The sequence below is a fragment of the Protopterus annectens genome, chromosome 3.part1 (assembly GCF_019279795.1).
Source record: "Protopterus annectens isolate FY-2018-M chromosome 3.part1, PAN1.0, whole genome shotgun sequence".
Taxonomy (NCBI): domain Eukaryota; kingdom Metazoa; phylum Chordata; order Ceratodontiformes; family Protopteridae; genus Protopterus; species Protopterus annectens.
Window position 1 is genome coordinate 1449626268 of NC_056732.1, and position 21908 is coordinate 1449648175.

A 21908-nucleotide genomic window follows, 5' to 3' on the forward strand; every position below is an offset into this window, starting at 1 on the left:
TCTCTGTAATGACATTAGTTTAGTTAATCCCTTACACTCTCAATCTGCCATGATTAGCTAAAAATTGCTTGGGTTTCTCTGTGAAGTTCAGTTGTTGAGTTTTATCTTTCAAAGCATTTTTTTCAAATTACATATAGTGGAAATAAATACTTATTCAATTCTTGTTTTTGAGATGAAGCCTAATTAACTGCTCAGTACTAAACTAGTTTAAAATCTTAGGATAACCTCAGTAGTTTGATTCTCACAATTGGAAAGAGCTTTACAAACTGAAGATGTATATTTCCCTTCTAGACAGGGTTCCAGGGTAGTAAATAGTGTGGGAAGAAATAGCCAGGGAATTGTTATGGCTAGGCTTGTATAGGCCCTAGGGCCGATAGCCTAGTACCAACCTATGAACCTATAGAATTAAATTAATCAAATGTATCTTCTGTAGTGAATCAGGCAGTACATAGGCAGCTTCTCACTGGAATCGTTCTACTGTGGGCATCACCATGAAATCTTGGTGTGGGTGGAGTTGTGTCTGTTTCACTATTTAAACAGTTCTGAACATCTGTGTGTGTAACTAAAAAACTAACCCATACTTTCTGAGTATGACAAGGCAGAAGTATCAACTGAACAGATTTTCATTGTTTTATTGTTTTTATTGTTTTTACATACGCTTTGAGAATATATTTATAAAAATACAAATATGTATTATATATCATCTATCTCTATATCTATATCTGTCTATATCTGTATGGGTTCACTTCTAAATCCTGAAAGCCCAAAATACTGAAACCCAAAATCCTGAGACCAGAATCTACTATATCTGTACCATATTCCAGCACAAGTACATACAGAAACAAATAAAAGACCAACCATATTACTTTTCTCCAAGTATAAGCATGGTGGCAAGCACCCCTGCACTCCCTGCTACTTAAATATATCAACTCTGAGACTGCACTTAGTGTAGTGAAGTGCAATCTCAGAGTTTATATATTTAAGTAGCAGAGGGTGTGGGGCAAAGGGGGGTTTGCTCCCCTGCTTATGGCTGAAGGGTAATATGTTTCTGTATGTACTTGTGCTGGAATATAGTAAGTGTTGGTATCCTGTGTGGTTTCAGTATTATGAGATTCAGTATTTTAAGTTTTCAGTATTTTGAACTTTCAAGATTTTGGTCTCAGGATTTTGGGCTTTCAGGATTTACAAGTGAACCCATATATATATATATATATATATATATATATATATATATATATATATATATATATATATATATATATATATATATATATATATATATATATATATATATATATATACACATATATATATATATATATATATATATATATATATATATATATATATATATATATAGCTCTAAGTTTTAAACTCAGACATACAAATTAAAAATCATGTTTTTTGCAGGGAGCAAGCCTCCCCATCCCCCTATGCCTGTTGCTAATTAGATATTCTGACTCCAAGGCTGCACAATCCCCAGGGAAAGGGCGTATTCCCCAATGCAGAATATTGTCTGTCTCGCACAATTGTCGACCATTGTTTTGCCAGCCAAACTGTGTAAACAAAGCAGAAGTCTACTAAAATTCAAATTGACCAGTGGCAGTACACCCATATGTATATACATATATATATATATATATATATATATATATATATATATATATACATACATATATATATATATATATATATATATATATATATATATATATATATATATCTATATCTATATATATATATATATATATATATATATATATATATATGTATATATATATATATATATATATATATATGTGTGTGTGTGTGTGTGTGTGTGTGTGTGTGAGTGTTGTATGTGTATACATATATATGTAAACATGAGGACATTACACAGAAGCATCTTATCCTCTCATCAGTAAGATGAATTACCTTGATCAGCAATTCATATTGTATTATAGTAACACAGTTCTGAGGCATACTGCTCTCCTTGCATTTTTTAACAGTGTTTCTGGAAAAATTGTTCTGCTTGAATACTGGAAGCACATTCTAAGTCCCTAGGTATGCAAACATAAAAGTAAAGGCTATATTTGCTGCTGCCTGTTAGATATGTGTCATTTTAAACAAAGAAAATTGCTATATCTTCCAAAATTATAGGATCATAGGAAGTTACTAGGCTAATAACCCTAGGACCATTATAAGCCTAGCCAAGTTTTACCCTTATTTCCACAATCAGCACCTATCACCTCTGTCCAAGAGGGGCATAGGTTGAACTCCTGGGGTGAACTTACGGTTACCCATCCAATTGTTTAGATTGCATTTGAAGAGGGCCAGTGAGGTGCTCTGCTTAACATGAAGCAGGAGTCTGTTCCAAAGGTGTGGTAACCTCTGGGAAACAAATCTGTCCCTCCAGCAGTTTCTATTAATGTCACATACCAGGTTAAGGCCATTAGAGCAAGTAACTTGTGTACCATTTGACTTGCGGATATGCAGCATTTCCAATAAAGCAGGGTCAAAGATTGCCTTTTATGCAAGGCAGAGATTGCCTCTGAGCAGTCTGCATGAAACAGAATAAAGTGACAGTGATTTCAGACAGTCCTCATAGGACAGATGCTGAAGACCTTGAATTTTCCTTGTAAGGAACCTTTGTGGTCTCTCCAATTGTGCAGGTGCTTGGAAAGGTGCATATCAAATGGGGAACTTTACTCAGTGATTGGCCTGATGAGGGAAGAGTACAGAGAGGAGGTTATATCTTTTTTTTTCTGGAAGCAGTACCCTTACTTATGAGATGAGCAATGTAGAATTCCCTTCTTACCACTGCGGAGACATGGTGATCAAAGGTAAGGTTGCTGTCAACCTGTGTGCCCAGGTCTCTCACCACTGAGTGCATACTTAGGGTGTTGTGATTGATGTGGTAGTTAGCACTCTTATTGAAAGGGATGATAATACATTTTTTGCATTGAGTTTAAGGCCATGACTTTGGCACCAGTCATTTGTTTGTGTAAGACCCTTTTGTAGGATGTTGACATCATTTGGAGATTCTGTGACCGCTCCCAGATTGCAGTCATCAGCAAAATTTGTCAGCCATAGACTTTTAGTTTTAGCTTGCACTTCAGAGAAATAGATTCCAAAAAAAAGAGATCCCAGCACTGATCCCTGTGGAACACCACTGGTTACAGGTCTGCTGTTGGAGGTGGATTGCCCTATATTGACTATATGTGTTCTATCAGTGAACCAGTTAGTGACCCATCTAATGATATACTGGGTAAGTTTGTCAATTATAACTGAGTGGGATATAGTGTCAAAAGACTTGGCTAAGGCTAGGTAGGCTGTGTGCACAGATTTCCCCTCATGAAGGGTCTTGCTGACTGTCTTGAAAAAGTCCAACAGGTTTAACAGGCATGATCTCCCTTTGACAAATCCAAATTGAGTAGGGTCAAGTGTTTGTTGATAAGGTCCATGATGATTCTCTCCATGGCCTTGCAGATAAGGCTAGTCAGGTTAATAGGTCTACAGTTCCCAGGGTCAGTGGAAGCACCACCTTTGTGCAAGGGGATAACAGTGGCCTTTTAACATTCAGCTGGGATGAAGCCAGTGCTTAGACTAGGATTGAAAAGAGTACCCAACGACATTGCTAATTTGTGTTTCAGCCCATGTAGGCTGCAGCCTGGGATGTTATCAGGTCCCATAGATGCTGTGTTTTTGACCTTAGAGACGGCATTCCCTACCTGCTCTTTAGAGATTCAGGGTAGAGGACAGGTGGTAGGGATGTCTTGGGGTAAGTGTGGTAGGGAAGGGGGGAGAGAAGTTTTCACAGAACCTGTTGTTTAACAGGTTAGCAATGTCCACAGGCTCGGTATATGTGGTATCTTTAAGTACCAGTTCAGCACAAATCTGAGCCTTTCCTTTTAGGTTACAGATGTAACTAAAGACCGCCTTATGTTTGTCTTTAGATGAGGAAGATCATTTGGATTCATTGTTAGCTTTGGAGGACTTCACAAAAAGTCTTATTTGCTTGCTTAAGCTAAGGTGGGAATGTTTCAAGTTTGAGGCTCACTCTCTCTTACTCTTAGACAGCAATTTCTTCCTCTTATTGTAAAGCCTGTTAATGGGAGTTGTCCACCAGACTGGTTTGCTCTTCCTCAAGGAGTTTGTTTTGGTCCTATTAGGTATGGCCACATCAATGCAGTTGTTGAGGTGTTTGTATAAAGCATTTGTGCAGAACTCAGCATAGCTGCCAGTTCCATCTGAGGGAGGAGGTGCAGTTGAAGCTATTTATACCATCCCGTAAGAAGATATAATCTGTTTTGGAGAAGTTTTTTAGTTTAGTTTGTGCTGCGGGGGGGGGGGGGGGGGGTCAGGTGTGATAGTAACTTCGAATGAGACCGATTTGTGGTCAGATCTCACCAGGGAAATCCTCACAATGGAGGTGCTACAGTGGTCCCCCATATTGGTAAGCACCAGATCCAGGATGTTGGCACCCCTTGTGTGGGTGTCAACTAGCTGGTCCAGGGCATTGGAGTTAATGAAATTGAGGAACCGTTGGGCAAGTGAGTTTGCACATGAGTAATTTCTCCATTCAGTGGATGGGTAGTTAAAGTCACCCAAAACCATGGTGTTCACATCTATCTTGAAAGACTCAAGTAGATCCAAATAGGCAGAGTGGATATCCTGATTCATGGCAGGGGTCCTGTAGCTTGCAATGACTCGGACAGGTGTCCTACCAACAATTAATTGCAAGTGAAGCATCTCCAGCAACTCGTGCTGTCTAACCAGTGATTGATACACAGCCTCCTTTAGTTTTCACACTTTCAGTTTGTGGTCTGAACATGTGGAAGGAGGTGTAGCCCGATATGGCTGGAGTGCTCTCTACACCCTTGAACCAGGTGTCTGTGGCTGCACAAATGTTTATGTCTTCCAAGGTGAGGACTGTTTCCAGTAAATGCAGTTTTGTGTTAAGACTCCTAGCATTTAGCAGGAAAACCTTGCATTACATTAAAGGATTTTAAGATGACTGTTACTTGAGTTTGTAGTTATATTGTTCTGCTCCATTTATTTGTGTTGTGTTGTTACACTGTTCTGCTGCATTTATTTGTGTTATACACTTCGAAGATAGATCCAATTGAACTCAGTAAAGTATGGAACACCAATCTTAGCGCCTTCATTCACTTTATTTGACGTGAACTTCATCAGAAACAACTCACCCAGACACTAAAGCACTTTATATAGTAAAAAAATGTCACATGTTCTATGATGTAAATATATAATTCCATTTGTATATTACATACCTTTAAAAATTAATATTCTCTTTTAAATACATGTTGTAAAAAATGCTAAATATATGTACTATGTATAGTGTATAAAAATAAAAACAATAATAAAAATCATTTCATTAGTAAAAAACATTTTATATTAACTAGCTCATTAAGTCCTGGAGCTTGATCTGCTCCTAGATATATCTGCCAAATAGATTCTCTGCATTCTAGCTCAAGTTTTTATCTCCACTAAATATATTGTTGTTGACACTGTCCAAAATAGAAAAAATAAACTTTTTAAAATTATTACACGTGGTAGAATGCTTGTCCAGTGCATTCGTCATGTCCTTTTTCTTAATAGCTAAAATATGTTCACTTATTCTTTTTCTAAAACATCTTGTAGTCATCCCTACATAATAACTTGGACATGACTGGCACTGGGCAACATATATTACCATGTCACTATGACAAGTATAATACTTTTTAGACCAATGTGTAATATTTAAATGTGAAAAGTAAACGGATGAAGAATTGCTAATATATCTACATTGTTTACAATGGTGGCACGCATATGTACCCCTGGTGTTAATGACGACACCACTCTTCTTATCCAATGTGTCTACTCTTTTCTCTAATAAACTTTTAAGATTTACTACTTTCTTAAAGGTAAAATTAGGTTTAATACCTATAGCTTTAACTAATTCCTGATTACCTAACACTATCTTCCAAGTTTCAACTATAATCCTTTTAATAAGCCACATTTCGTTAGAAATAGGCAAAACAAATGCATTGTTGAATTCTTTATCCACATTTGAAATATTACTAGTGGAAAATGTTGAACAATGAGTCAAAATAGGACCAGCTTTATTGTTTCTTAATACCATAACTTCCCTTTCAATAGATTCTAACCAAGAAATATGATAACCTCTACCTAGAAAAAATGTTCTCAAAATTTTAATTTCATAGTAGAAAATGTTATCTTGAGATGTCAGTCTGCTCAATCTGATATATTGTCCCTTAATGACTCCTCTTTTCATGTGCAATGGGTGTATACTTTCTTTATGCAAGTACTGATTAGCAAATGTTGATTTCCTATATATTTTGCTAAAAAATTGTCTGACTGTGGAGTCATAAAACAAATTTAAATCAAGAAAATTTAAACTTGATCTGTAACCACCTACTGTGGATTTTAAAAAATTGGTATTACTGTTTAGGTAACTAACATAGTTGTTAAACTCATCTAGTGTACCTTGCCATAGAAAAAACAAATTGTCTATATAACGACAATAAAACATGATTTTTTCACTGTAACAACTGTTGTCAATAAAGGTACTTTCCCAGTTGGCCATTACCAAATTTGCATAAGACGGAGCCACTCTTGCACCCATTGAAACACCAGAAATTTGCTTGTAAAAATTACCATTGAATGTAAAAAAATTATTATCAAGTACTAATCCCATTAACATACACACAGTATTAACTTTAGTGTTATTTAAATTACTATGTTTAGATAGATACTCTCTCAAATATTCAATACCCATCTCTTGATCAATACTGGTGTATAATGACTGAACATCTAGTGATGCCATACAGAAATCTGTACTAGATGGTTTTAAATCTCTTAATAATTCAAGCAAATGCCAGGAGTCTTTTAAATAATGGCTAGAACCCTGAACTATTGGATTTAGTATGTAATCCAACCAGATGGAAAGTGTTTCAGTCTTAGATTTAGAAGCTGATATGATAGGCCTAATGGGGGGGGGGTTGCATGTTTTTTTGTAGTTTCGGAATACCGAACAATACACCCATTTTTGGATGTTCTACTTGTAGAAAACTGTAACTTTGGTAGTCTAACTCTCCTTGACAAAACATGTCAAATAAACATGTATCCAGTCTTAAAAAAACTTTGCTGAATAGAAGTGGAATCTACCTTTTGATAGATGTTTTCATCTAATAACAAGTTTCCATGGACTCATAATATTGTCTATTGTCCATAATAACTATCTTACCCCCTTTGTCTGCCTTCATCAATCTTATTTGATCATTCTCTCTTAGTTCTTTCAAGGCCTTAATTTCTAACTCATTTAGATTATTTATATTTTTCATAGGTAGAATGTCTCTAATGGCTTCTTCACACATGTTTTGAAATACTTGCAATGTGCCCATTAATGGTGGATTATAAGTACTTGCCTTTTTAGGGCCTGTATGTGGCATTGTACAATTAATATCTTGCAATATGTATTTCAAATTTAACTTTCTCAACGTTAATCTGAAATCAACAATGGTCCTAGCAAAGTTAAAACTGTTTGTAGGAATGAAAGAAAATCCCTTTTGAAGGAGATTTATTGTAGGAACTGAAATGGCTGTACTGGATAAATTATGTATCTGTATATCATAGTTGTTAAAACTGCTTTCTTCTACCATCTCTTTTTGTTCCTGAGCCTGCCCTTGGGCTTGTTCTGTGCCACTTTGGACCAAGTGGGTGCCCTCTTGTTCCCTTGTTTGTCCACCAAAAAAGGCACCGTGTTAGACGCTCCTTCATTAACATTGTTATTATTACTACCATTATTATTAGAATTCCCATTTGTTGTCTCAGTATTCGAATTGGACGAAACTACACATTTCTCACAATTAGTATTGCTGTTAGTAACACTTGTATCTTTCACATTGTTATTATCAAGTCTTACATTTGTACAACTTAAATTATTATTGTCATTATCATCAACAATAACACAATTACTGTTTGTGTCATAATCATTACCTGCAAAAGATTTAGTGTTCACAGTATATGCAGTCTTGTTTGCATATGCTAAAATATCACGCTTAAATTTCTTTTGTTTCCTGGCCACAATTGTGGCCCTTTGTCTGTCCGCTTTAGCTGTGATACCACAATATAAGTTGTTGAACATTGAAAAACATGAAAAATTTTTAACTTTCTTATCCAAGTCACTCATCTGATTTTTAATGATTTCAACTTGCTTGGTGTAATGTTCCATTAACGTAATCATCATTCTGATACCAAAGTCATTAAACATGTTAACTAGTTCATTAAATAAACTGTCTCTAAAGGACACACAATTTGGAAACTTGTTGGTTCTCAGTCCCTGTGGAACACATTTCTTTTTTATACATTCAGTTAAGTAACTGATTTCAATGTCTAGCATAACATACTTTAAAGTTAGTTTTTCTAAGTCATATATGTTCTGTTTACAGTTCTTTTGAATAGATAACGAATTTACATTCGTATCATTACTCACTGAATCAGTCACTTCACTATCTTGAATGTTCGCAAAAGGATTCGTAGACTGCTGTAGAATATAATCCAACACACTATTCGGACCCACGAAAGGCTCACCAGACATGTCGTCATCACCCTCTGTATCCGGTGTGTTGGCAAAAACCATCCGACTGGAACTGTTTCCTTTTTGACCTTCACTAACCACGACACTGTTAGTAGTTGCTTTTTCAAGCCCCTTCTGAATCGCTGAAGTAATTACACTTGTAATTTGCTCCAAAAATTGAGCAAAACCATCCGGGACTGGGTGAATGGATAAGTTGAGAAGTGTGTCCTGTGACATACTTGCTTAAAGCCAAATGAACTAAACTTCGATACCAAAACAAAACCACAAAAACGAAAGAACTTCACAAACACAACTTAGTAACACACTTCGAAGCTAGATCCAATTGAACTCAATAAAGTATGGAACACCAATCTTAGCGCTTTCATTCACTTTATTTGACGTGAACTTCATCAGAAACAACTCACCCAGACACTAAAGCACTTTATATAGTAAAAAAATGTCACATGTTCTATGATGTAAATATATAATTCCATTTGTATATTACATACCTTTATAAATTAATATTCTCTTTTAAATACATGGTGTAAAAAATGCTAAATATATGTACTATGTATAGTGTATAAAAATAAAAATAATAATAAAAATCATTTCATTAGTAAAAAACATTTTATATTAACTAGCTCATTAAGTCCTGGAGCTTGATCTGCTCCTAGATATATCTGCCAAATAGATTCTCTGCATTCTAGCTCAAGTTTTTTATCTCCACTAAATATATTGTTGACACTGTCCAAAATAGAAAAAATAAACTTTTTAAAATTATTACACGTGGTAGAATGCTTGCCCAGTGCATTCGTCATGTCCTTTTTCTTAATAGCTAAAATATGTTCACTTATTCTTTTTCTAAAACATCTTGTAGTCATCCCTACATAATAACTTGGACATGACTGGCACTGGGCAACATATATTACCATGTCACTATGACAAGTATAATACTTTTTAGACCAATGTGTAATATTTAAATGTGAAAAGTAAACTGATGAAGAATTGCTAATATATCTACATTGTTTACAATGGTGGCACGCATATGTACCCCTGGTGTTAATGACGACACCACTCTTCTTATCCAATGTGTCTACTCTACATCTAGTACAGCCATTTCAGTTCCTACAATAAATCTCCTTCAAAAGGGATTTTCTTTCATTCCTACAAACACTTTTAACTTAGCTAGGACCATCGTTGATTTCAGATTAACGTTGAGAAAGTTAAATTTGAAATACATATTGCAAGATATTAATTGTACAATGCCACATAGAGGCCCTAAAAAGGCAAGTACTTATAATCCACCATTAATGGGCTCATTGCAAGTATTTCTAAACATGTGTGAAGAAGCCATTAGAGACATTCTACCTATGAAAAATATAAATAATCTAAATGAGTTAGAAATTAAGGCCTTGAAAGAACTAAGAGAGAATGATCAAATAAGATTGATGAAGACAGACAAAGGGGGTAAGATAGTTATTATGGACAATAGACAATATTATGAGTCCATGGAAAACTTGTTATTAGATGAAAACATCTATCAAAAGGTAGATTCCACCTCTATTCAGAAAAGTTTTTTTAAGACTGGATACATGTTTATTTGACATGATTTGTCAAGGAGAGTTAGACTACCAAAGTTACAGTTTTCTACAAGTAGAACATCCAAAAATGGGTGTATTGTTTGGTATTCCAAAACTACAAAAAAACATGCAAAACCCCTCCATTAGGCCTATCATATCAGCTTCTAAATCTAAGACTGAAACACTTTCCATCTGGTTGGATTACATACTAAATCCAATAGTTCAGGGTTCTAGCCATTATTTAAAAGACTCCTGGCATTTGCTTGAATTATTAAGAGATTTAAAACCATCTAGTACAGATTTCTGTATGGCATCACTAGATGTTCAGTCATTATACACCAGTATTGATCGAGAGATGGGTATTGAATATTTGAGAGAGTATCTATCTAAACATAGTAATTTAAATAACACTAAAGTTAATACTGTGTGTATGTTAATGGAATTAGTACTTGATAATAATTTTTTTACATTCAATGGTAATTTTTACAAGCAAATTTCTGGTGTTGCAATGGGTGCAAGAGTGGCTCCGTCTTATGCAAATTTGGTAATGGCCAACTGGGAAAGTACCTTTATTGACAACAGTTGTTACAGTGAAAAAATCATGTTTTATTGTCGTTATATAGACAATTTGTTTTTTCTATGGCAAGGTACACTAGATGAGTTTAACAACTTTGTTAGTTACCTAAACAGTACTACCAATTTTTTTAAATTCACAGTAGGTGGTTACGGATCAAGTTTAAATTTTCTTGATCTAAATTTGTTTTATGACTCCACAGTCAGACAATTTTTTTAGCAAAATATATAGGAAATCAACATTTGCTAATCAGTACTTGCATAAAGTATACACCCATTGCACATGAAAAGAGGAGTCATTAAGGGACAATATATCAGATTGAGCAGATTGACATCTCAAGATAACATTTTCTACTATGAAATTAAAATTTTGAGAACATTTTTTCTAGGTAGAGGTTATCATATTTCTTGGTTAGAATCTATTGAAAGGGAAGTTATGGTATTAAGAAACAATAAAGCTGGTCCTATTTTGACTCATTGTTCAACATTTTCCACTAGTAATATTTCAAATGTGGATAAAGAATTCAACAATGCATTTATTTTGCCTATTTCTAACGAAATGTGGCTTATTAAAAGGATTATAGTTGAAAATTGGAAGATAGTGTTAGGTAATCAGGAATTAGTTAAAGCTATAGGTATTAAACCTAATTTTACCTTTAAGAAAGTAGTAAACCTTAAAAGTTTATTAGAGAAAAGAGTAGACACATTGGATAAGAATAGTGGTGTCGTCATTAACACCAGGGGTACATATGCGTGCCACCATTGTAAACAATGTAGATATATTAGCAATTCTTCATCAGTTTACTTTTCACATTTAAATATTACACATTGGTCTAAAAAGTATTATACTTGTCATAGTGACATGGTAATATATGTTGCCCAGTGCCAGTCATGTCCAAGTTATTATGTAGGGATGACTACAAGATGTTTTAGAAAAAGAATAAGTGAACATATTTTAGCTATTAAGAAAAAGGACATGACGAATGCACTGGACAAGCATTCTACCACGTGTAATAATTTTAAAAAGTTTATTTTTTTCTATTTTGGACAGTGTCAACAACAGTATATTTAGTGGAGATAAAAACTTGAGCTAGAATGCAGAGAATCTATTTGGCAGATATATCTAGGAGCAGATCAAGCTCCAGGACTTAATGAGCTAGTTAATATAAAATGTTTTTTACTAATGAAATGATTTTTATTATTGTTTTTATTTTTATACACTATACATAGTACATATATTTAACATTTTTTACAACATGTATTTAAAAGAGAATATTAATTTTTAAAGGTATGTAATATACAAATGGAATTAATTATTTACATCATAGAACATGTGACCATTTTTTTACTATATAAAGTGCTTTAGTGTCTGGGTGAGTTGTTTCTGATGAAGTTCACGTCAAATAAAGTGAATAAAAGTGCTAAGATTGGTGTTCCATACTTTATTGAGTTCAATTGGATCTATCTTCGAAGTGTGTTACTAAGTTTTGTTTGTGAAGTTTTTTTGTTTTCGGGATTTATTTGTGTTGTGTTGCTAGCTGTTCTGCTCCATTTATTCTTGGTTGACTCTGCAATATATTCATAGCTACACAGCTGACTGTACAAGTAATGGGTGAACTTTGCATGCTCTTGAGAGAGGTATATTGATTACCATTAAATAACTGCATCTATGCAAGCACTAACGTATGACAGGGTGGATATTGCAGCAAAATAATAGCCCACCAAGTGGTGCTGCAAGGCCTATCATCTCTCCTGAAACTCCCTCCTCCATTGCCCTGATTCATTTGTATTGTCCCACATTGCTTAACACCCAAACTACCTACAGCAAATGAAAATATCCAGATTATCAAAATCCACTAGCAATTCACAACTATGCTATCTTTTTCTGATTGTTTATTACCAACCCCAGACACTGTTTACACACTGCTCATTTATATCTACTGGCTTATCTCACTTCCTCTTAATGTTCAGCTAACATGCCAAACTTGTTACACCCTTTAAGAATGCCATTTTGTATCGGTGTGTAAGGTGTGGTGGTTAGCAGATCTTAACTTCAATGTAGTATATTTTTCTTCATGTATCATGTGTACATTTGTGTGCTGTAACTACAGTTGTGAAATTATTTATTCTGTTTTACTAAGGCCTCTCACAGCTTCACAAAGTGCACTCTGGGAGTTTAATGAATATGATAAGAGCTGTCACCATGGTGCATTATGAGTCATGTTTAGCATGCTTTGTAAAAGGCTTTTGTGTTGGGACCATTGTCTAGGGAGTTATTCAAACTGGCTGTACTCATTAGCATGGTTGTAGCATGTGCCTTTGGCCTTGGAAATCATTCATATAGGATTACTGAATAGTGTAGGGTTCTGGTGTTCCTTTTTTTTCTTCGGTGCACCAACCGTATGCAGGGTGACTAGGATTATGAATTCTTCCCTCGTTTTTTTTTTTTTTGCACTTTATATGCAAAACAGATGGGAAGACAGATAATTTAATAACTAAAGAAAGAAGTAAGAGCAAACATAACCCATACTTAATTCAATAATATAGCTGACAGTTTAGCACACATTCTAGCATGGGTATTCTCACTTATCTTGTACCACAGACACACTGTTTGAAGTTGAAAGAGCATTCCCTGTTAACTAATTTAGTGCACAGTGTTAAAACCATAAAATACCAGTCAAATCCATTTTAAAGCCTAGTTCTGTCTAATATTTGTAATTTGTTTAATAAGAATGGATGCCTCCATTGCTATACATCTGTCAATATGTATTTTAAAAATCAGAATGTGGATTTTTTAATAAACTTATTTACTGGAGTAACTGTTTCAGTGTAGCACTAACTTAAAAAAGAATGTCTCTTTGTGGATGTACAGCTCCTTTAATTGCTTTTAATTAATGTATACTGGTTGTCATTATGAAAACAACAGGTATAAACTGAAAAACTTTGCAATCTAGACTAGTGAGTAAGACTTTATCTCCACATTCCTGTGAGCGGCAGCAGTTGTAATAGCAGACACCAATTGAAAGTTTTTCAGAACTGCCCTATGCTATTCATAGTAGCTTAGCATTTATTTTACAGTCATGCCACCTTGAAAGTGGGCTTTATTTTAAATAAGTGCTGCAAAGTTTTCAAATGCCCATTGTAGGACAAGAATGAAATTTTACATGATTATTCATGTCCAGAATCAGAGTAAAAAGTGTTTTCTCTCTTGTAGAACCATGGTTGTGTATATCATGTGGAACTGTGTTTTTTATATTAAAATATGTCACTGTAAAGTAAAGTCTATCAGTTATAGCAGTATATTAAGGTAATATTTAGGAATATGAGGGGTTTTTTTTTCCTGGACAAAGGTGCCCAGATCAGGTATCTGCACCAAAAATGAGTAGGTGTTAATAGTTTTTCAAATGTGCTTACAGAAAAAACGCTGGCTTCACTGCTTTTGCACAAACATCCTTGGTTTTATTTCTTAAAATCTTTCTTTAGCCAAGGGTAATAATTAGCTACATGCATCATCCCCTCTAGACTTGTCAGTGTGATAAATTTTCTATTTCTGGTGCCCAGGCTTAGCACTAAAGAAAAAGTGCAAACCGTATTTATTAAATTGAACAGAAAGCTTCAGAGATATTGTAGAAAAGATAAATTGACTGTCTAAAAGTCATCAGTACTTGGGGAAGCATTATATAAATTGCAACACAGTAAACTGGTATGATTGTACTTTAAGATAATATGTTTAAATGATATTCTTTTCTCACAGTCTCAAGCAAAAAATGTCCAAACATCAATGTCTTCTACACTACTGCATAGTTACATTACTGCAAACAGAAATTAAAATATTCAGTACTGCAGGTCAGTATACATTGCTATATTTAATTCACATTCTTATGTTGTTGGTGTTTTACAGGGTTACTTAGAGGAGCTGGTACGTCTTCGAGAAGCTCAGCTTTCCGAATCTTTTGCACAGAATAAACTTCTTATTCAGAAAATTGAGAAAAGCAGTGAAAACCACAAGCTAGAAAAACAGCAACTTGAATACATCATACTAGAGCTACAGCACCAGTTGTGAGTAACTCTTGACTTCTAGTGTTGTCCATCTTGTGCGTGCATTAATAGTGGCCAACAAAAATAATCTGACATTCATCCTTGAATGCACAAAACTGCATTCAAAGCACCATGAATTGACATAATATCTGATTTTTTTGTAATCAAGCCTACAGCACCTCCCCCTCCTCATAAAGAGAGAGAGAGAGAAAACCTATTGCTTGAATTGTTTGAATTTGTTAAATTTTGAGCACCTCTGGTTTTGCAGAAGTAACAATTCCCTTAATAACAATAGTTCAAGGGCAAATCTTAAACATGAAATTAGAAAGAACATGGGGGTAAAAATATGCCTGCAACGTGACTAACTTATACAATCCATTGACTGAAAGTGTGGCTGCAACCAGTGGAAAGTTATGTAGGTTATTTCTGTGTGCATATTCATTTCAAACACCCACTTGAAACAGAAATCTGGCAAGTTTATCAAAAGGAAAAAGAAATGCAAAGAGAAGTAGGAATTAGAAAAGATGGCCTAGGCTAAGAAGGAATACCGGCTGGCTAACAAAGAGGCTAAGAGCGCAGTTACAATGACAAAAAATAAGACATCAGAGGCACTCTACCAGCTTCCGGAAAGAGCCTCAGCAGATGGCACTAGGAAACTCTATCAAGCTATAAGGTGAAGATAGAATGATAAGGAAAATAGTCAGTAGATACCACTCATAAGGGGCAACAGCAACAATCTGTTCACCAGACCAGAGGATATGAAGGCAAATGGAAGGAGTACTACCAGAAGCTTCTGCATGAAGAAAACCAGCAGAAGCTGTACTGACATGCACAACCTATATTGACAGGAGAAAGAGAACCCACCACAGAAGGAGTATGAAATACACTAAGGAAAATGAAGCCAGGGAAAGCAGCAGGCTCAGATGAAGTCAAGGCAGATGTGATCAAGATGTTGGGTACATTGGGGCAAATCACTGTTGAGGGTACTCATCACAATGAGGAGCGAAAAGCATATCTGAAATGAGTGGCGAATAATCATTCTAGAGCCAGTATGCAAGAACAAATAATATATTAATAACTGAGGGCAGTAAAGAGGCATCAGACTGCTATCGCAATGCATGAAAATACTGGAGAGGATGATCAATAAACAAATACACAGAGCAGTGAAAAGTAAGATGGGAGATAATTAGATCAGATTCAGATCAGGATGTAATACAAGTAAAAAAAAAATTGTGAAGAAAAAGTCAAAGATGATGAAAGAGTCCAACTGAGCATTTCTAGACTTGGGGAAGGCATATGACAAGGTCAAAAGAAAGCTGATACTGGCAGTCCTATAATTGTCCTGGAAACATTTGCAAATATAATGTAGGCTTTGTACAAGGACCCAAGGATAGAAGTATGAATAATGTTTAGACTCACAGAGGGGTCTCCAGCGGGAGTGAGTGAGTGTTCATCAGGGTTCATCTCTCAGCCCACACCTATTCATAGTAATGATGGACTGCATCAACAAATATGTCAAAGGGGCAGATAAAAAGCTGCAATATGCAGCCAATGTGGCACTACAGACAGACTCTGATGGGGAATTTTACAAAATGATAGGGGGATTTAGGGAATATGGGATGAAACTGAATGCAGACAAGACAGCAATCATGACAGTAAATGGGAAAATCAGAAGATGCTGAAAGAAAATTGAAATATAAGGGAAAACAGTAGAGCAGGCTAACAGCATCAGTCATCCTGGAGATGTGCTTGAGGAAAAGGAAAGACTGAATAAGGAGGCCAAATCTAGAATTAGAGGTGTTGCGGCCAAGTGGTGCAAAGTGTCAGGGGTAGTTTGTGACAGAAGAATAGTAAAGAAGCTGAAACGTAAGGAGTACAAAATTATGATGTGACTGGTACTGCTGTATGGAATAGAAACCTAGGCATTGAAGGCAGAGCATTTGAGAAATTTGACACGATGGATATGGTGTGCATGTATACTCTGGGACAAATGAAGAAATCAGGACATCAGAGTAAAACCCAAAGTACCCCTCATTATAGAGAAGGTTAAAAAGAGACACTGACAAAGCAAGAGAAAAAAGTGGATGTTCATCACAAGATAGATGGATTGCCTGAGAGAAGACGTGTGAGAATCAGGCATGAATATCAAAGAAGCCAGGAGAGTGGCTCTGAATCAGAACAGGAGCTGACAGCTATCACAACACCTTGGCCCCATGTAAAATGCGAACAATGGGGTAGATGATGATGATGATGATGATTTGTGGCAGAATGTCTATGTTTTTCAAGTAGTTCTGAACCATTAACAAGTTTGAGAATATCATATTGCTTAAAATGTTTATCTGAAAATGTTTTCGCTAAGAAATGTTATTTCAGGATAGCATAACCAGTAGTTGAAGGTTTAAATGCTATATAGCACTAAGATCGATGTGTAACACTGCCACACCTTTCTAATACTGATACATGACTAATTGTAGCACCTGTACACACACCAGGATGAAGTAAGCCACAATCCAAAGAGTGGTGGTATAAGCAACTGCATAATAGGTTCATAGTTATATACTAGGCTAATGGCAAACAGGGCCTTTATAAGCCTAGCCATACAATCCAACACAATTGTGTCCCTATGAATCATGGGTGTTTATTAAGAGGGGTATGTTAGGACATTTCTAGAAGTTATATTGGGGGTTAGGTTAGTCTGGGCATTACTGTCTGCGTCTGTCAATCAGAAGCATAGGTTCATAGGAGTTTTCTAGGCTAACAACCACAGGGGCCTTTTTAAGCCTAACCATGCATCCCAAATCTCTAACAATTTCTGATACCCTTGTCAAGTTTAACCAAGGGCTTGAGAGATGATACACTTACAAGGTAAGGGGCCTGGGAGATGGACCATTTACAGATTGCCTGTGTCCATTAGAGAGATAGGTGCCAAACCAGGGTTGAATTTCCTGTTCCCCATCTAATTGTCCAGATTGCACTTGAATTGGGTTAGGAAGGAACTCTGCTTCACATGGATGGGGAGCCTGTTCCAGAGATGGGGTAATCTCTGGGCTACATACTTGTCTCCCAGCAGGTCCTATTTATATCACAGGCAAGGTTTAAGTATTTAGAATGGGTAATTCTGGTGTTGCTTGTTTTGCAGATATGCAAGAGGTCCATCAGAGTGGAGTCTCACAAAGCTCTGTATGTCAGGCATAGATCTTCCCCCTGAAAAGCCTATAGGAGACAGAATACAGGGACAGAGCCTTGAGGTGGTCTGCATAGGACAATTTACTTAGGCCCTGTATTCTTTTAGTGAGGAACATTTGTCAGTGTTCCAGTTGTTGGATATGCCTGGTTAGGTATATAGCAAATGGGACATTGTACTCAATGAAAGGTCTCATGAATGCTGAATACAATGGAACAATGACTTCCTTGGACTTAGATGCCATACTTTGTAAGTTGTGCAACATAGAAGGATTTCCTCACTACTGTAGACACATGATGGTCAAATGCTAGATTATTATCTATGTGTGTCCCTAAGTCCCTGACTACTGGGTCAGCTCTAAGGTGTGTGTTGTCAGTATGATAGTTACCAGGGATGGATGACTTCCCAAAGGAAACTATTACACATTTCTTGGCATTTAGTTTTAGTCCATGGCTCTGACACCAGTTTTTTGTCTGTGTCAGCTCCTTCTGTTGAACATTTGTGTCATTGTGGGAGTTGATGACAGCTCTTAATTTGCAATCATCTGCAAATTTAGTCAGCCAGAGACCACTGACATCAGCCTTGACTTCAGAGAAGTAAATGCCAAAAAGGAGCAGTCCAAGGACTGATCCCTGAGGGACTCTACATGTGACTGGCCTCTTTGTAGAGGTGGACTCCCCCATTCTAACTTCCTGGGTCCTGACGATGAGCCAGTTGGTTATCCACTGGGTGACATATGAGTTTGTACCTAACCTTTTGAGTCTGTCAAAAATGCCCAAGTAGGGTATTGTGTCAAATGCCTTGGCCAGGTCAAGGTAAGCAGTGTGAACCATTTTGCCCTCATCCATTGCTTTGGTGACCTTCTCAAAGAAGTCCAACAGGTTGAGTAGGCATGATCTGCCCCTGATGAAACCAAACTGGGTTGGGTACAGTGTCTGGAGGTTTACTATATCACTATTGATCATTTCAATGATAATTATTTCCATGGCTTTACATAAAAGACTAGTGAAACCTATGGGTCTGTAGTTTCCTGGGTCTGTAGATGGCCCACCTTTGTGCAGAGGAAAATGATTTCTAGAATGTAAACTAACTGAACACAAACACACACACCAGTTGACTGCAATGAGACTAGAACCAGAACACAGTACTTAATGCAAGTGCCACAGCACAAGTATGGGCTAGAACCAGGATGAATTTCCAATTCCCCATGTATTGGTCAAGGTTTGTCTTAAGTAGGGTTAGGTATGGACTCTGGTTCACATGAATGGGAAGCCTGTTCCATGGGATCCTCTGAGACACACATCTGTCCATCAACATGTCTTATTTATGTCACAAGCTAAATTTAAATCCTTCGATCTAATGGTTCAAATGTTGTTTATTTTGTGGATGTGCAAGGTCCATCAAAGCTGGAACCAAGGATGCTTTATATGCCAGGCATACATTGCCTCTCAGTAACCTGTAGGAGACAGAGTACACAGACAGGGCTTTAAGGTGATACATATAGGGCAATGTGTTTTTATCCTGGATTCTCCTGGCAAGGAACCTCTATGGGCATTCCAACTATTGCATATGTTTGGTCAGGTACATGCCAAAGGGGACATTATACTTAATTATGGGTCTGATAAGGGCTGAATAAAATGGCAGTGTGACTTCCTTGGACCCTTACTTATAAGTTTGGTGACATAGAGTTATTTTCTTACTGCCTTGGGCATATGTTGCTCAAATGCCAGATTACTGTCTGCATATGTTCCCAGATTCCTGACTACTGGGTCAGCTCTTAGAGGTGTCTTATTGATTAATTAGCCTAGGTGGCATTTTTCCCAAAAGGCAGTATAATGATTTCTTGGCATTAAGATTTCGTCTGTGATTTTAGCATAAACCATTTGTCTGTGTTAGACCCTATTGTAAAATGTTTGTGTCATGGGGAAATCTATGATTGCTCCCAATATGCAGTCATCTGTGAACTTGGTCAGCCAAAGGCACTTGAGAGTAGGCTTTACCTCTGAGAAGTAGATGCCAAATATGAGAGATCCCAGCAAGGAGCTCTGGGGTACCCACTAGTAACTCATCTCTTAGTGGAAGAAGTACTGTATCAAATGCCTCAGCCAGGTCCAGGTAAGTAGAATGCACCATTTTCTCCTCATCTTTTTCCTTCTTTTCCTTGGTAACCTTTTCAAAGAAGTCCAATAGGTTTAGTAGACACGGTCTTCCCTTGACAAAGCCAAACTGGATTGAGTCCATTATCTGAAGGTTGCCTGTATCATTGATGATCATTTCCATGATAATTAATTCCATGGCTTTGCATATCAGACTATTCTGATTAATAGATCTGAAGTTTCCAAAGTCGATTGATGGCCCACCCTTGTGAAGTGGGATAATCGTTGAGGTCCTCCATTTTCATGGCACAAAGCCTGTTTATAAGCAGTAGTTGAAAAGTATCTAAAGTGGTCCTAATAGGTCATGTTTCCATCTAGTTAGGAGGCATCCCAGGATATTATTATGGCCCAGTGAGACTGTGTTTTTGGCCTTAGCAAGTGCCACCAGGACCTGCTTCCTGTTAATATCTGGGGGGTATGTTAGGAGGTATTTCATAGAGGGAGGTGGGGGGGAGTGGGAGTGAAGTTTGAGTTGAATTTGTCAGCCAGAAAAGTTGATATTTCACTCTGGTCAGTGAAAGTGGCACCACTGGCAACCAGTTCACCACACTGATGTATACTGCCTTTGAGGTTTCAGACATACCTGTAGAAGGTCTTTTGGTTGTCTTTAGCCTGTGAGACTATCTTGACCTCATAACTGGCATTGTTGGACTTAATTTGTCCTCTTAGCTTCCTGTTTAATTCAATTAGAGAGCTTCTATCATTATATCCGTTGCTCTTCCTGATTTTAATCATTACTTTTTTCCTCTTGTTATATACTCTATTAAAGTTATGATTCCACCAGTGTTGTTTGTTTTGGGCTTAATGTTAGTAGTTACAGCAGCACAGCCTTTTACATAATTGTACAGTGTCTCTCTGAACAATTCCACATAGGTTGTTGTGAACATGGGCTTGAGAGGGGCATTGAATTTATATAAACTATCACTTCATAGGGTGTAGTTTGCTTTGGAGTTGTTCCTAACTTTTAAATGATTTGCTGGGGTTACCAAGCTGATTTTTATTTTGAAGGAGACACTTTTGTGGTTCAACCTCACTGAGGATGTGACACTGTGGGGGGGGGGGGGGGGCAGCACTCTCCTGTATTGATCAGCACTCTCCCATATTGATGCGTACCAGGTTTGGTATGTTTTAAACTCAGATGGGTGTCTGCAATATTTGGCCAAGGGTATTTGTGTTAATAAACTCCAGGAAACATTGCCTCTGCAAGTATAAGGCAGCGTATGCTTCCCAGTTTACACAGGGGTAGTTAAAGTCTCACGTGAATAGGGTATTTGGTTTAATGCTGAGTGTCTCCAGTAGGTCTAGGTGAGCTATTGGATTCTAGCAACATAGATGGTGACCTAGTGAGCTTGCTAGGATATGATTGATATGGAACTTTGTCTATGGTGATTTGCACATGGATAAATTCCATGGCATCATCCTGTTTAACCAATGTAGAGTTATGCTTATTGCTAACATAGATTTAGACTCCTCCACTTTTTGTCCCTGTCTATGCAGCTAATGGTCTAAGTGTGTGGAAGGCACTGAAGCCTTGCACTGCTATAGTACTTTCAATGGATTTAAACCATGGCTCAGTAATTGCACAGATGTCTATATTCTCTAGAGTGAGGAGAGCTTGTAGGGTGTGGAGTTTCTTGCTTAGGTTCCCAGCATTAAGCAGTAACACCTTTAGATTTCTTTGGGTTTTATTTGCTATGTTGGTAGGTTTGTCAACTTGGCATTGCCTAATAAAGTCTCTAAGGGAGTGGATAACACTTTAGTCGATATTCAGAAGCCTAGGAGAGACAGCACAGACCATC

General features: G+C 36.7%; 1 protein-coding gene across 2 annotated transcripts in view; it reads left to right on the plus strand.

Annotated features, from left to right (window-relative positions):
* RUNDC3B (RUN domain containing 3B) overlaps window positions 1–21908 on the plus strand; it is a 2404839-nt gene that overhangs the window by 1928701 nt on the left and 454230 nt on the right. For both annotated transcript variants that reach the window (XM_044067523.1, XM_044067522.1), the window contains exon 8: window positions 14633–14790. In XM_044067523.1, the coding sequence (XP_043923458.1) occupies window positions 14633–14790 (158 nt within the window). The remainder of the gene's footprint in view (window positions 1–14632; window positions 14791–21908) is intronic.